The following is a 14,889-nucleotide window of genomic DNA, read 5'->3' on the forward strand; positions in this document are numbered from 1 at the left end:
CCTGAACGCACCGCCCCATTACAGGAAGTAAAGAAGTGTATGTTTTTTCAGGCGGTGGTTGCGATCAAAGCTAGCTTCATCAAGGTGCATCCCGTTGCGGCTGATGTGGAACTAACTTTACCAGACCTCCAAATATGATTTCATCATCAAGGTTATTCGCTAAATATGTTGATTGGCAGTTTTTAAGTGTCACTGTTGGCTAGAAACACGGCGTCGCGGACGAAACACTAGCAAGAAACAACAGCAAGGTAACGTCAACAGTTGGACCCAGCAGCGGCAGCACTCTTTGCGTTACTTAGCTTAATAGTTTTTGTTGGATAAGACTCTTTGAGATGGTAGTTTTCGTTAATGGTGAATGGCATGGTAGCAACTTTGCCTCTGCTAGCTTAAAAACAAAGCATGCAAGTTGTACTACGCAGCGTGGGTAGTTTGTGTGCGTTGTGTTTGCTGATTTGAAGTGATGATTGAACGTCTCATGAAGGCGGTATGTTTGGGGCGTTCGTGCTAAATGCAAGTTATTACTGAGAGGTAACTACTGTTGGTTCAGGCATGACAATAAAGCAGATCGTTTTAAGGGCCTTATTAATCTTCAGAGTGTTAGTTAATAAGATAAAGAGTTGGTTTTTGGACGCTTGGTGCTTGTGATTAAGCTGAAAATCGCTGGTTGTAGTAGTATCAAAAAAAATTCAAAACTTGCCTTTGTATTTGCCTGTAACCCACACACAGGGGGGAAACGATTCACAATGGGTATACTAGGTTTTATGAGCATATATTAATCTTGAAATAGCATAATCAAGCAAATGATTGATCTACATTTAATGCACAGACCGCACATTTATTACACATTTATGTGGCCTTGTACCCTGAGAGCAAACCTTGACATGTGGTTCACCCCTAGAAATATTGTACAGACTGTATTTCTGGTAAGTGTAGAGATGACATGACCTGGACTTTTCTCACTCTGTCAGTAAGCACACAATGTGTTTACCACAGCCACTGTGTATACATGTTTTAATCCATCTACAAACTTGGGCTCGGTGCCCAGATACTGTCTGCTGCTGAGCACTTTGAAAAATAGTAAACCTCCTGGATAATTTATCAACCCGGTTTTTACTTTCTGTTGCTTTTTTGTTGCTAAAGATGAGCCAGTACTCAATTTCCATTACGTTTCATTTTTTGGGGCATGTTCATTCAGCTGTTTAGATGCTTAAAACCTAATAATGATTTAATGGCAGTTTATTAAACTGAGCAGAACATGACGACACACTCCAGCTCGACTGTGACTCAGCATTTTGTTTTTAAAGTCTGAATATATTCGTAATTCATATGCCTTGTATTCACATCTGTTAAACTGTATGTTTTCCTCTCTTCACAGCTGAATAGTATGCTGGACGTGGGGAAGTGGCCAGTGTTTGCGCTCCTTCCTCCTGAGGAACTACGGCTTATCCGGCAGGCTTGTGTCTTTGGCAGTGCTGCAAATGAAGCCCTCTATGTCACAGTTAATGATGAGGTAACATGAGGTCGCTTTAATTCCTGCGTTTTTGTTGAGGTTTGTTGCAAGATCTTAATGTACTTTTGTAATATTGATCTGATTGTTTTTTTGTTGTTGCTGAGAAATGCATAGCAAAATTGTTCATGCTCTTGTTAATGCAGAGAGCAGTTCCAGGCAAAGGGATAAGCAGATAGAATGAGGCTATCTTTAGCCATATAGGCCTAATACCTGAGCGAGCTCCATTTTTATCCTGTGCAAAGGTGCCGTACGTGCCTCATCTTTCCACCCTTGCTCATTTGTTTGTCCCCCCCTGGCACAAACAGCTGATGCTTCAGAGCAGCCAGTTGTGCAGTTAAAAATGTATTTTTTGAGTGGATTTCACTTTTAAAGTTGCAGACTACATTGCATTCAGTCTGGCCTGCTGTGCGCACAGTTATTATTTTCATTGATTTTTATTTATTGCCAAAAACATTCTTGGATGTCAGTATTTCTAAAAAGATTGTGTCAGGAACACTTACAACTTGATTGCAAGGGTAGTTAAGTGTGGTCATGTGAGTGTTGAAATAATTCGTCCATTATTTTATCTTGGCACCTGATTAAAAAATAATAATTGTGAAAACCTATCTGGCATTCAGAATTTGCAATTTGTGTTGTGTATAGGAAATCTTATCAGATTTGTGACACTTCTAAGTTTATAGACAATTGATTAAAAAAGCAATAATAAATAATAACTGACTATAGTAGTAGTAGTAGCAGTGCTCAGTGTGCATTTCTATTGTTGCTGCCTATGTGAAATATCATACTAGCTTTTTGCACTCCCATTATATTAAACTATTTATATTTGGCAACTCCCAGTATGTGATCTTGCCAAACATCTCCCAAAATATTAAGAAAGGTATCAGCACGATCTGTAAATTCTCATATTGTTTATTATCATTGGTAGCACTTTAGCTGTGATGGTTTGTTTTTTGCAGGTCTTTGCTTTAGGCACCAACTGCAGTGGCTGTTTAGGGCTCGGAGACCTTCAAAGCACTATTGAGCCGCGCAGGATTGATGTGTTGTGTGGAAAGAAGATTGTGTCCCTAAGCTATGGAACAGGACCGCATGTGGTTATCGCTACTGCAGGTAATCTCGTTCAGCAAACTTTTTATTTGTCTCCAAGGTGAAATTTCCACAGGAGGCAGAGGAATGAGATCGGAGGCAAACAAGGCCACACATGAAAGTCGAGTTTTATGATGGTGCTGCGTCACTGCTGCCCAGATTGTGTCAAAAAATGCTTTATGTTCAAATACCATAAAACATTACAGTTAGAAGTGTGATGTGTGTTGGAATACTTACTGTAACTCCTAAATAGATGAGAAAGTGTTGCTCTCCAACAGTCAGATGTCCTGTGCAGTCCTGATTCCTTGTGGCAGTCAGTATATTAACAGATCTTGGAGCAGAATTCAGAAATGATTTTTGTTTTGATATATCTGTTTAGATAACAGATTGTGCCTTTTGTGCAGATGTCTTAACACTGCCTAAATCTGTTTTTTTTTTTGGTGATAGGTAGCAATGGCAATTTTTAACTGACTCCATGTCATATCTGATGATGGCCAGTTCTTCATTCATTCTTACTTTCCATGTGGAGGGATTTGTTTTCCAATTCCATTTCCACTAACTGATAACAAAAAACAAAACAGCTAGCTGCTGGCGTACTGGTGTGATCCGTGTTATCCTGCTGCCTCTTTGTCTGCTCAGTTTGTTTGTGTCTATTTTTGTGCTGCTTTTTCTCCGCATGCAGTTCAGTTTCAGTTTAGTGTTCCTCTCTCTATCTCCGTTTCCCACCTCTGTTGTTTTCCAGCTATATTTAAGCTCCTTAAACGCTGTGTAAACAATATTTGTGATACCTGATAGGAGCTGTGCAGAGACCCTGCTGTAAACCTTGAGAACTCGACTGCTTCTTATCGTTCTATAAAATATTAACCACTGTGACAACATGAATAAAAGTTTACCTGCTACTTTTTAGACGGAGAAGTGTTCGCCTGGGGCCACAATGGTTACAGCCAGCTGGGAAATGGGACCACCAACCACGGCCTGACCCCCGCTCTGGTGTCCACCAACCTCCTCAGCAAGAGAGTGACAGAAGTGGCCTGTGGCTCCCACCACACTATTGCTCTTACAACCGACGGGGAGGTGATTCATCCTCTCTTGTGTCCTTGCTGTAGTTTGTTTCTGCTCAGTGTTTCTTAGGGCGGTGAGCATTTCTCTTTTGTGTTCAGGTGTATGCGTGGGGTTACAACAACTCAGGCCAAGTAGGTTCAGGATCCACTGCCAACCAGCCGACACCACGACGGGTCAGCAGCTGCCTGCAGAACAAAGTGGTTGTCAACATCGCCTGCGGTCAGCTCTGCTCCATGGCTGTACTGGACAACGGCGAGGTAATGGACCGGATCAGTCTGCAGATGGCTAAAGGTGGCTACAAAGGGCACTGTTTGAGAAAAGAAGTGTTCTGTCCGACCACGTTTGATATCAAAAGCGCTTGGCTGTGGCTGTAGTTCAAACCAGATTAAAAAATTGGCTGTCATCGAGAGGAGGGATATACAACATAGATTCATGTATTTTCAGTCTTTTAAGGTTGAATTTATAGTGTTCCTCTTGGTTGTAGGCATAAAGACTTCCACAATTAGCTGTGAAATACATAGAAAAAGAAGAGCTGTTCAAACGTAGTGTATCGTTTCACCTGCACACACTTCACCAGCCACGGCTTGAAGGGCTGTGAATATTGTATTCACAGCTTCAGAAAGTAAATCGTTTTGGATGCAATACCCAGTTGGTGCATTTTCTGAATTTGTCCTTTGTTTGCAGATATATGGTTGGGGCTACAATTGCAACGGACAGCTAGGTTTGGGCAACAATGGAAATCAGCAGACACCGTGCAGGATCGCTGCCCTCCAAGGCGTCAACATCGTCCAGGTAAGAGATACATGTCATAAAATGCGGTTCCTCATTGTTTATCTCCGCTGACATTCACCCTAAATGCGCTCTTCTTTTCGAATACAGGTTGCTTGTGGATATGCGCATACACTGGCTCTGACGGATGAGGGGTTTGTTTACGCTTGGGGAGCCAACTCATATGGGCAGTTGGGAACAGGCAATAAGAGTAACCAGGCTCTCCCCACCCTAATAAACACAGACAAGGAGAGGTTAGTACTCCGTCACTGCCTCGTTCGAAATGAGCAGCAACACTTCATGTCACGGCAACAAGTCACTGAGGGGCTGTGTGAGAAGATCCTGAGAGATAAATCATTTCAGCAGCTTAATGCCTCGAGCATTTTATATGTTTTAATATCACGGAGTAATAAAGATCGATTCTTGACTCCAAAGAAGAATTGCTGGAGGAGTAGCGTTCACTGTGGAATATGCTTCGTTTTGTCAATAATGGAATTCCTTTTTATCTCTTCACCAGCTTTATTAGACATATTTCAACACGCGGCACATGAGAAGGATATGAATTAGTGTTTCTTTCAGGTCTGAGTTTTGTTTTTCTCTCTAGGATGGTGGAGGTTGCTGCATGCCACACCAGCCACACGTCAGCTGCCAAGACGCAGAGCGGGCAGGTTCTGATGTGGGGTCAGTGTCGAGGTCAGGCCGTGGCGAGCCCCCATCTCACCCATTTCAGCAGCACAGACGACGTGTTCGCCTGCTTCGCCACGCCAGCAGTCACGTGGCACCTCCTCTCCGTAGGTAAGAGTGTTCCGGGAAGGTTTCTAAAAGTCGAGAAGCGTCGCACAACTCGACTGTCCTCAATCATTAGGAAATCTGTTGTATTTCTGTCAATGTAACATTTACTCTCTGACCAGTTTATTATGCAGCGGGTGCATATCTGTATGTCATAGGTGCAAATTCCTGGAAATGGTCTCAGAAACAAACAGGAAATTCTGTTTCCTCTCAATGTCAAACAAGTGTTTATGTGAACTCGGCCCCCACTGTGGAGCATTAGCATGTCACCGTGAGAGTTTCATTTTTTTGTTTACATTCCATTTTAGAACTAATGACATGTTTAATAAAATTCTGCTAAATTAACAAACCACTGAACTCCTCAGTGCTCTCATGAGTTCAGTCTTTCGTTGTGCTAAGAAACAAACAGTGGCACCAATTAAAATTAGGACTCCCTAGAATTTCCTTTTAACGTTTCCTAGAGAGAGTCATGGTTGAAAGCTTTGTCGTTATTGAATGTAATGAATATTCTGTGATTTTAATGAAAGAATACATATTCATCCACGGCAGATATTGTAGATGTGCTGTATCTTTGCAGTGAAATCCGGCAGTTGCTACAGGACTGTAAAATAGACATTACAAGTGACAAGATAGTCTAATTTAGAAACCACTTTGTTCATTATTTTTTACTTTTCTTTTTTCTTGCCAGATGGCGATGACTACCTGACAGTTGCTCAGTCTTTAAAAAAGGAGTTTGACAGTCCAGAGATTTCAGACCTGAAGTTCTTGGTTGATGGGAAGTGCATCCATGTTCACAAAGCCCTGCTGAAAATCAGGTACAGAAAGCACGAATCTTCAAAGTCTACAATGAAAATGTGAACTTTAGCACTTGGTCATTATTATTATTATTCAAATAGGAAGAATGTAAATAATGTGACAGTTCTTTTCCCACCTTTGGTTTTTGCAATGGGAGAGAAAACAGTTGTGATATGTACTGGCAATAGATGCATCATCAATAGAATGTTTGATATAGTTTCACTTACATGCGTTATGAAAGCAAATAATGAGAACACAAAGTCAGGTTCCGTGAACAAATCCCAAATGTGCCCCTACCTGGATTATAACCAGTCTATCCTTGTTTCTGGAGCCCCTTCGCCTTCTTTCGTTGTCTCCATGGGTTCCATACAGGTCTCTGTGCTCCAGTCTGCAGACTCCTGGGCCTTTTGTCACCCCCCATCTGCACCCACAGGCCTCCCTCTGATGAAGTCTGTGGCTGGCAGGGCAGGTTGATTGCTCTTATGAGATGGGCTTTGCTGTCAAAAAACACCAATGACCCTGTGTCCCCACCACCTCCACCTAGAGCATAAGGCCGACAGACTTGTTGGTGGGGGGCCCTGGTCTGGTTAAACCCGGTCCAGGCCGGTCCTTCAGAATCCTAACTTCAGGGCTGTATGGCAGCTTCACCCTCCACCTCCAGATTTTACTTCCTTCCTTAATTGAATGTGTGCTAAGGCACGAGGATTCCTTTATTCTTATTTATTTTTAGTTATGGGGGGAATTTATTTATCTGTGTCTGTTCTTCATAGTAGTGTTACCATTTAAATTACTACTTGTGTACCTCGATTAAAAAAGGCTAAAGTGGTTAAATCCAAAGTAAATCTTTCTTCTCCTGGTCTTTATTCGAAAGATTTATAAAAATTATCAGTGATACTGACTGAAATGAAACATTTTTCACCTATATCGCCCAGCCCTAATTAACATTTAGTTTTTTAAGGCTGTATAGACGCCTTGACACACGTGTTCTTGCATGAACACAACATTTTGTTTAGAAGATAGCTTGTGGCTTGTTGCTTCCTCTTTTAATGACACTGAATTAGGAATTGCACATAGTGATTTTTGTTGAACTGAAACACTGTCTCCAGGTCTTCTTCCCTGATGTCAGACTGCTGCACTCTTTGCACTCTGTTGTTAAGAGAATATTTTCCTTTCTTCCTCAAAGAGCAGCCTGCTTCTCCATCCTGACTTTCATTCTCATCACATGGGTTTATTTTTCACATTACGAGGTTGTGCTTGATCGCGTGTAATGAGAACCCTCGGTTTACCACGCTGGGAATTTCAAGGAAGACAGACACTCTTTGATATTTTACGGAACTGTCTGATTGTTAATTATAGAAGCCTAAAATCAATACAACTAAATAATTTGTTTACTTGTGCAGCCATCATGATGGGAAACACACCAAGGCATTTTTCTGTGGTAATGAATTTAACATATGTACAGAGTGCTGTTTTTCCTGGATTTAAACTTCATCTGCTAGACACAGTTTCCCTGTCTTTCCTGTCAAAGTCACGGGGAAGCAAAGACGGGCCTATTGTTTCCCGTGCTTCTTTTTATAACCACACTTGAACACAAAGTATCTGCGTTCCAGTCCCTTGCTCTTTTGCACTGTCAGTAGGAAGGAGCCAGACTGTCTGCATCGTCAGCCTTCGCGCACACGAACACGCAACAGTGCGAAGCGTCGGCCTTTGGCAAGATCACGTGGAAATGATATGTTTAAGATGCATTCGAGAATGAAGGCTCGGTTGTTTGTTCAACCACGTCCTGAGAAGAAATGATAGGGGCGGTGTTTTTACCCAGTCGAGATCTGCAATGAGGGAGGTTTGGGGAGATGGGGGGGTGGGGGAATAAAAATGTTAATCAGTGTTCCTAATGCAGGAGTCCATAAGGAACAAATTGGAAAAATACTGTGGGCTGTAGTCGTTGGCAGAATGACTCCACTTTGCCTCAGGAAGTGCATTATAGCCTGAAAAGTAAATTTTGAGTTAAACTATGTGATGTGTAAAAAAGTAACAATTACACTGTTAATACGAGACCCATGGCTATTTCTGTAGACGTGCGCAGGTTTCTTAACCTAATAATAATTAATACGGTGGGTTACATCACCCCAACATACTTACAACACTGCATGTAAGACGGAAATCTCCCTGTGTTATGAAAACACTGTTTGATGTAAATTTTAGCTTCTCAACCAGTCATATATACTAATGTCTATACACAGTGTATCTATACTGCATATTACACAGTTGATGTTTTAGTGTCTCAATCTGAAATTCCATTAGTTTTTTTTTTCTTTTGGAAATCCAGTATTCTTTGGATGGTAATGCAGTTTTCTTTCAGTGCCTGCTGCATTGAGCTTCTTGAAAACGATAATTAAACTCCTTTATTTATGACTACATATGAATGAAAACCATGATTTGTGTTCTTGAACAGTAAGATGTTTTTATCACCACAGCATGACAGACTCATTCATTATTTTCTAGTGCATATGCAAACACTTGAAATGGTAATTTGCTAGCTTTTGCCATGCAACCAGCACACTCACCTCCTTTCCCTCCCTCTCCAGGTGTGAGCATTTCCGTGCACTGCTGAATGAAACGGACGAGGATGCCATAGAAATCCACCAGTTCTCATACCTGGTGTACAGAGCCTTCTTGGAGTATCTCTACACAGACACTATTAACCTGCCACCAGAGGATGCTATTGGTAAGCCGAGTTTACTCCCGGAGAGCCTCAGAAAACCTTAAAGCAAGTCTGTACCATTCTCATCTATGTGCTGCTCCTGTGTGTGCAGGGCTGCTAGACTTGGCGACGTTCTACCGAGAGACAAGGCTGAAGAGGCTGTGCCAGGAAACGATCAAGAGGGGCATTTCTGAAGAGAATGCCATCACTCTGCTCTCTGCTGCTGTCAAGTATGAGGCCCGGGTAAGCGTATAGCCCCTGACACACAGTCAAACACCATGGTGGTGGGGACCTACACAGTAGCTAGTCCGTTATCCTCCTCAGCACTGACCAGATAGCCCTCTTCATTTTTAGGACCTGGAGGAGTTCTGCTTCAAGTTTTGTGTCAACCATCTAACAGCTGTCACGCAGACCCAGGCCTTTGCAGACATGGATCATGACCTGCTCAAGAACTTCATTAGTAAAGCCAGTCGCTACGGGGCTTTTAAAAACTGACTGCAGCGGCCCCTGTAGTGACGGATTCAGCACGATGAGGTTTAAGCTCACAGAGGAGAGCACCCGAGACCAAAGTAAACACCCGGCTGCCCAGCACTTCAAAGACTCGTCTCTGAGGATGTAAATACTGGCAGGGCAAACGGGTGAAGGTTTCACTTACTAAAGTGATGCTTCTGCATTACCGCTCCAAACCTTAACCCAAGCACAGTGGTTGTGTGGGGTGTGAAAGTTGGTTTACACCACTAGTCTGCAGACAGAGCAGAAGTTGAAGAGAGAGATGTGCCACAGTGGTTGTCTCTCTGTTGTTTTTGTGTTACTGACAATATGCTTGGCTGATTCTGTGTCGGATTCGTTTGATGGAGCCAGCCAGCATCCAAACGGGTGCATGGAATTCCCACACAGTTCAGACAGGATGCCTGAAAACGCTGAATGCTTCACATAATCTCTTGTAGTAGGAAGAGTCGGTAGGCAGGTTTAGGTAGTTTTTAAATCACACTGCTATTTATCATCCTGTAGTTCTGTACATTATGTCTGATCAGTATAGGCGGGATGTGATCAGCTACAACAAGTCAGCCATCAATCAACCTGTCACATTGTGCTGCTTTTCTTTAAAGCCTTGATGCTCAAACTTCCTGGAGTGAGAAGTCATATTTACTGAGGAAAAACAATCAAGATCTTCTTCTGTTTTAGAAAACTTATTTTGGCGCTTTTTTTGTGAACAGTTATCTGATCAATGACAATGTTTATCTCACGCAAGTCAATGTTTTGCCACTTTGTTTTATAATGTAGTTATTCATTAGTTATTCATACGCCATCCAGACTTGTGCTTACTGTTTGGTATTTTACTAACATTTGCACTGTTTTGCTGTAGACAGTTGCTTTTGCCACCATGTCAGCGGACTGATAGGAAACAGTACAGTGGGCTACACACTGATGAGAAATAAGAACGTACGACTGCATGTATACTTGTGATGAGTTTGACCCTCTTTGTGCAGCTGTGAACTATGTTTGAGTTACACAAACGTGTTGATTCCTGTGTATCCTGTCAGCAACGTTACACTGTACATGCAGCTGATTTTACAGTTGCATTTCATTGTAATTTGGTATGTTTACAAATGTTTGCTTGTTTTATTGTTTGTTTGTTTTTTATTGTTAACATGTTGGCAGCAAACCTCTGGTTGTTTTTACGAGCGTTTCTTTATACGTCCCCCCCTGGTATGGAACAGTTCTGGCTCAGTGTAATTGCCAAGACTCATATAGGACCACAAGGTCTTTAAATGTAGTTAACAGATTATTCCATCTTGAGTTCCTGAATTAGTCTCACTAGAGTGTGACATGTTATTACTTTAACAAGCCAATTAGAATGTTTTTGGAACATTTTGATAATGACTAAAATTGCCAGTGTGTTGTCATTTTGTATGAGAATGAATGCTGTGAGCTTCAGACAGTGACACTAATGGTTACATTTGACAATGTACTCTATATTAAAATCAATAACTACATAATTTGATGCATGTCTTCTTGCAAATCCCACTATCTGAGGTAACTGTGTTTTACCAATAGCAGCCATGAGGGGGCAGTATGATTATTTTTCATGCATCTCTGCTGACAGCCTGCTGCTTTCACACCTGTGCTTGGACATCTGTCATCACCCTCCTATATATCAGAGTTACTTTAATTCGCTTTGGAAAGAAACATTTGCTGTTTAGTGACACACTGAGTGAAATGCATGCACTGAAATTTGCAAAGTCACACAATGGGTTACTCAATGAAAAAAATTGTAATATTGTTATTGTCAGATCACTTCCTCAGGAAATGGTACCAATGATTTGCACGCGTGTATGATACAATCTGCTGTGGCTCGTGTTTGCAGGCACACTTTCACACCATCTCCAGCAAGAAGAAGCAAGAGCAAGCTTCTAATAAGTCACGTGTTTGCCGGAGTGTCTCCTGAAGCGTGTGTTTGCTGTTGCGTGATGCAGTCAGGCCTCATACAGATTTCCAATACTTGCCAGAAAGTTGCAGGATGTGGCCAGAACAGCAAAGATGCCTTACAAGATAAAGGAATCCGATTAAACTGGCGTGTATTAAGCAAGTTAACACAAGCTGATGATGTGTTTTTCAGTCTAAAGTCAAATGTTAAAGGGTTCGTGCTGTTCTGTTGGGGCATATTGTGATGAAAACCAGATCAACAATTCGCAGACAATAGTTCAGTTACTTGATTCCAGCTGATGGCTTCTCCCAAAACACATGATGTTACATTTACACCCACATGTTTGTGAGGATGATGCACTATAGAAGACTATTTGCTGCCTAGTTAACTAGTTTGGGATACTGCTAGACAACCCACAGCAACGAATTTAATTCTCTGCCAGGGTGGGTCTAGTTACCCTCCATAAGGCTCGAGGCTGGATTCTCCTAAAACTGGCCGGACGAATCACCATGAAGTGTAGAATCAGAAGGCGGGCGTAACTAAGTGACAACAGAGGCGCCACGATTCTGACAGAAACAACCAGAAACAACTAGCCTAGCCGCGCTACACAACACACAGCAACGAATTTAATTCTCTGCCAGGGTCGACAACAAAAACGACAACAGTCGTTGAGCCCCATTAGCACCAACTCTGAATAATCTTTCTGTTAACATGTCTGTAATATACTTGAGCTTCACCCATTGACTGTATAAATAAGGCTTCACCGAACTACCGCATCCTCTGATTTCCGGCGCTCTCGGAGCCTATTCGTTGCGTTGATTGGTTGTATACCTACCCAATTGCTGCAGAGTGATTTGATAGACAACCTTTTAGCCCGCCTCCCTCCCTGTCGAGCGTGCCTAGACCCTTGTGCCTTCAGAACATGGGTCTAGCGCGGCTAGGCTAGGATACTGCAGGATTTTACAGGTCGGATCCCCTGCACTTTGCTACATGCAATGATACATAATCATTTCAGTTCGTTTTGCATTATTCTTGCTAGAGAGCACATTTCGCCTTATTAGGTTTCTTTTCAGGGCAAGGGGCCGTTTCATAGTATAGTATGCAGAATTAGGCCATCAGTCAAGTTAATATGTTATAATCTGGATGAGCCAAAGACTAAGCATATGTACTCAGTCACACAAAATGACTCAGCGTGGCAGACACACATGTTAAACGGTTTATATGGCAAATGAGGAAGTGCACGCAGCTGCTAACGGTAACTGGCCCTCTGCCACTTAACAAATTCTGCTGCTCTGCTACAAAATGTGATCCAAATTATGTATTATTTAGTCACAATAAATCCTTTAAATTAGAGAGTGGAGCAGAGGGAGGAAAAAAGGCCTCCAGTGGAGACGTCTGAAGTAGCATGGGATGGGAAAAGTCAGTACATGTGCTTACTATATTTTCTTCACCACTTTCTGTTTCTCATTCACAGTAAAGAATAACCTGCAGTATTTATTGCTATGTGGGTTTGTCTGGGATAAAAGGAGACCAGCCACCTCTGTGTCGATCTTTTAATATGTCAAAGGTGGTCGGTTTGATAGAAAAGAGTTGCACTTATTGGATTCTTTCTCATCGCTGCTGTGACTTGTCCTGATACCAGTTTGTGGCTGCAGTGTGGTTGTTTCCTCAACCCTCATAGATCAGTACTAAATGATATAACCACGTCCTGTTTCACTCTCATTTCTGGCTGCAGTTGCTTGTTCACTTTTCTGAGTTTTGTGTGAAATCCGTAAACAAGCGGGTTTGTCTTTCCTGCAGAAAGAACCTACATACCTCTCCGTATAGCTATAGAGGCATCTCTTACAGCTTTATTCACCCCTGAGACAAAATGAAAATGTGTGGTTTAACAGTCGGCTCACTTTGGATGACATTATGCCCTGAGACATGTAAATGAAAGACCGAAAAACAAGACTATCTGCCAGATATTTCTGGTCAGTGGAGAGGGTGTTGTTCAGTTTATATTAACCATGAGACTCCAGCCTGAGAAACGGTACAAAAGTTAAAGCTTTTAAATTCCAAACATGATGTTCGGGTCTGTAATGCCAAGAAACCTCATTAATGCTGCTTTTCAATAGAGGAGAGCGTAAGTTAAGACTTTAGGTTTAACATACATGCAATGGGGGACACATTTACTGACACTTAGGTATTTTACAATAAGCTGCAAAGGAGCTAAAATCCGGTGCATGCATGTTTTTTGGTATTTTGTACCAGTTATGTGAAACATATTGCTTTCTGGTGCAGAGACAGTTGCACTAGTATACACACAAGCCATGACATTTCACCCACTTCAAGTGTTGAAGTTTTCACTGTAGACACTCTCAGGTAAAAAAATAAAAAACAAAGCGACCACAAGCTGACACTCAGCTGCTTTTTCAGGACGGTGTATGGTATATGAAGTCAGTGGCTTTAGTAGGGGGAAGGTGATGTTCTCGTGGGTGGGGAGTGTTTGTTTTACAAAGCAGTCAAAAGCTTTAGTAGATAAGGCACTGTGGGGGAGCTCAGATATCCACAGCAGGCTCTTTTCCTTTAACCTAATGTCGAAACTGAGGTTCAGTTTTTGACGTAATATTACAAAGAAGATCAAGATAATAATGTTATCCCTCTGCCTAATCGCTGCATTTGTCATATCCTGTTCAGGTATGTTTGGTTTCCAGGGAAAGCGGCTTCAGGCATGTTTCCACAATCAAAAAACCCAATGTCATGAGTTATTTAGGACTTTTCATTTATTTTCAGACATCATTTCTTTTATTTTTACTTGTTAGTGCGACAGAAAGATGTATGAGGTTGGTGTCAAGGCTTCTCTCTGCTTTGCTCTTCTGGAAAGCCTCCCAGGCCTCGGTTGTTTGTGTTCGGACTGCACTTCTGTTGGGCTGCTTGTCTGCGGACGCCAGCACAACATTTGTGCAGACCCCGTTTCCAAGGTGAGCGGGAGAGCACAAGCTGAAAGCCTTTTGAGTCGCGGATTGAACGTCCAGAATGTAGTTTTTGCCAAGTTCGACCTTCCAAGTTCAGCAGTTTTCATTTGAGGCTGCTTGTGTTTCACCTCGCAGTGGTCAAACACAGTTGCTTCTGGTGCTGAATAATGTGTTATTTTAGGTATTTCTTTAAGATTACTTCGTATTTTGACAGTCTTAGGAGTCTTAAAATCTTAAAAACGGAAGTCCTAAAAGGTGTGTCCCGAGTCTCAGCTTGTTTGGGTGCTAAACAACTGTATATTGCATCAAATTTAATGATTTTTTCAATTGTGTGATACACCAGATTATTATAATATCAGCTAACAGAAATGATGCAGATTCAGTGTGTTGTGCTGCTGATTCCAAGCTTCAAAGCAAAGTCCGTCAACTCAGTTTCCTTGGCCAATGAAATGACAGTTTATTTTGATTTAAATTAATATTGGACATTTTGGAGTATTTTAGCGTAACTGGTCTCTCATCTCTGGATAAATGTAATAAAATTCACATGCCTGCACCTCTGAAGTTCACTAAATGACTGAATAAACCAATCTAGATTTTTACACCTGAAACAGAAACAAATTCTGCACCCTTACAGAGTATCTTTTAGGTTATATTTTGGTTCTTGATTACATTTAATCAACCATTAATTGGAAGTTTCTCTCGATATGTTCAACATACAGCAACAGCTCTGGATTTAATCGTACTACACAAGCAATATGAGCTTTTAGTGTGAAAGCTGAAGTCATGCTGCAGCTCT

At 41.7% G+C, this 14,889-nt stretch overlaps 1 protein-coding gene across 1 annotated transcript; it reads left to right on the plus strand.

Annotated features, from left to right (window-relative positions):
- On the plus strand, positions 1-10,708 carry rcbtb2 (regulator of chromosome condensation (RCC1) and BTB (POZ) domain containing protein 2). The gene is made up of 12 exons (XM_022189103.2): positions 1-248; positions 1,376-1,510; positions 2,467-2,617; positions 3,501-3,667; positions 3,754-3,912; positions 4,340-4,447; positions 4,535-4,677; positions 5,028-5,218; positions 5,901-6,027; positions 8,593-8,732; positions 8,821-8,951; positions 9,063-10,708. Exons 2-12 carry the CDS (start codon positions 1,385-1,387, stop codon positions 9,201-9,203), a joined length of 1,584 nt encoding a protein of 527 aa, XP_022044795.1. The 5' UTR covers positions 1-248; positions 1,376-1,384; the 3' UTR covers positions 9,204-10,708.
- Positions 10,709-14,889: the final 4,181 nt, after the last annotated feature.

The sequence above is a fragment of the Acanthochromis polyacanthus genome, chromosome 13 (genome assembly GCF_021347895.1).
Source record: "Acanthochromis polyacanthus isolate Apoly-LR-REF ecotype Palm Island chromosome 13, KAUST_Apoly_ChrSc, whole genome shotgun sequence".
NCBI classification, from domain to species: domain Eukaryota; kingdom Metazoa; phylum Chordata; class Actinopteri; family Pomacentridae; genus Acanthochromis; species Acanthochromis polyacanthus.

What these genes read in the sequence shown, in the direction of transcription:
- rcbtb2 (XM_022189103.2), top strand. Translation starts at nt 1,385, where the DNA reads ATGCTGGACGTGGGGAAGTGGCCAGTGTTTGCGCTCCTTCCTCCTGAG. An exon ending in GCCACCAGAGGATGCTATTG is followed by an intron (nt 8,733 to 8,820) that starts GTAAGCCGAGTT and finishes CTGTGTGTGCAG; the next exon opens with GGCTGCTAGACTTGGCGACG. An exon ending in CTGTCAAGTATGAGGCCCGG is followed by an intron (nt 8,952 to 9,062) that starts GTAAGCGTATAG and finishes CTTCATTTTTAG; the next exon opens with GACCTGGAGGAGTTCTGCTT.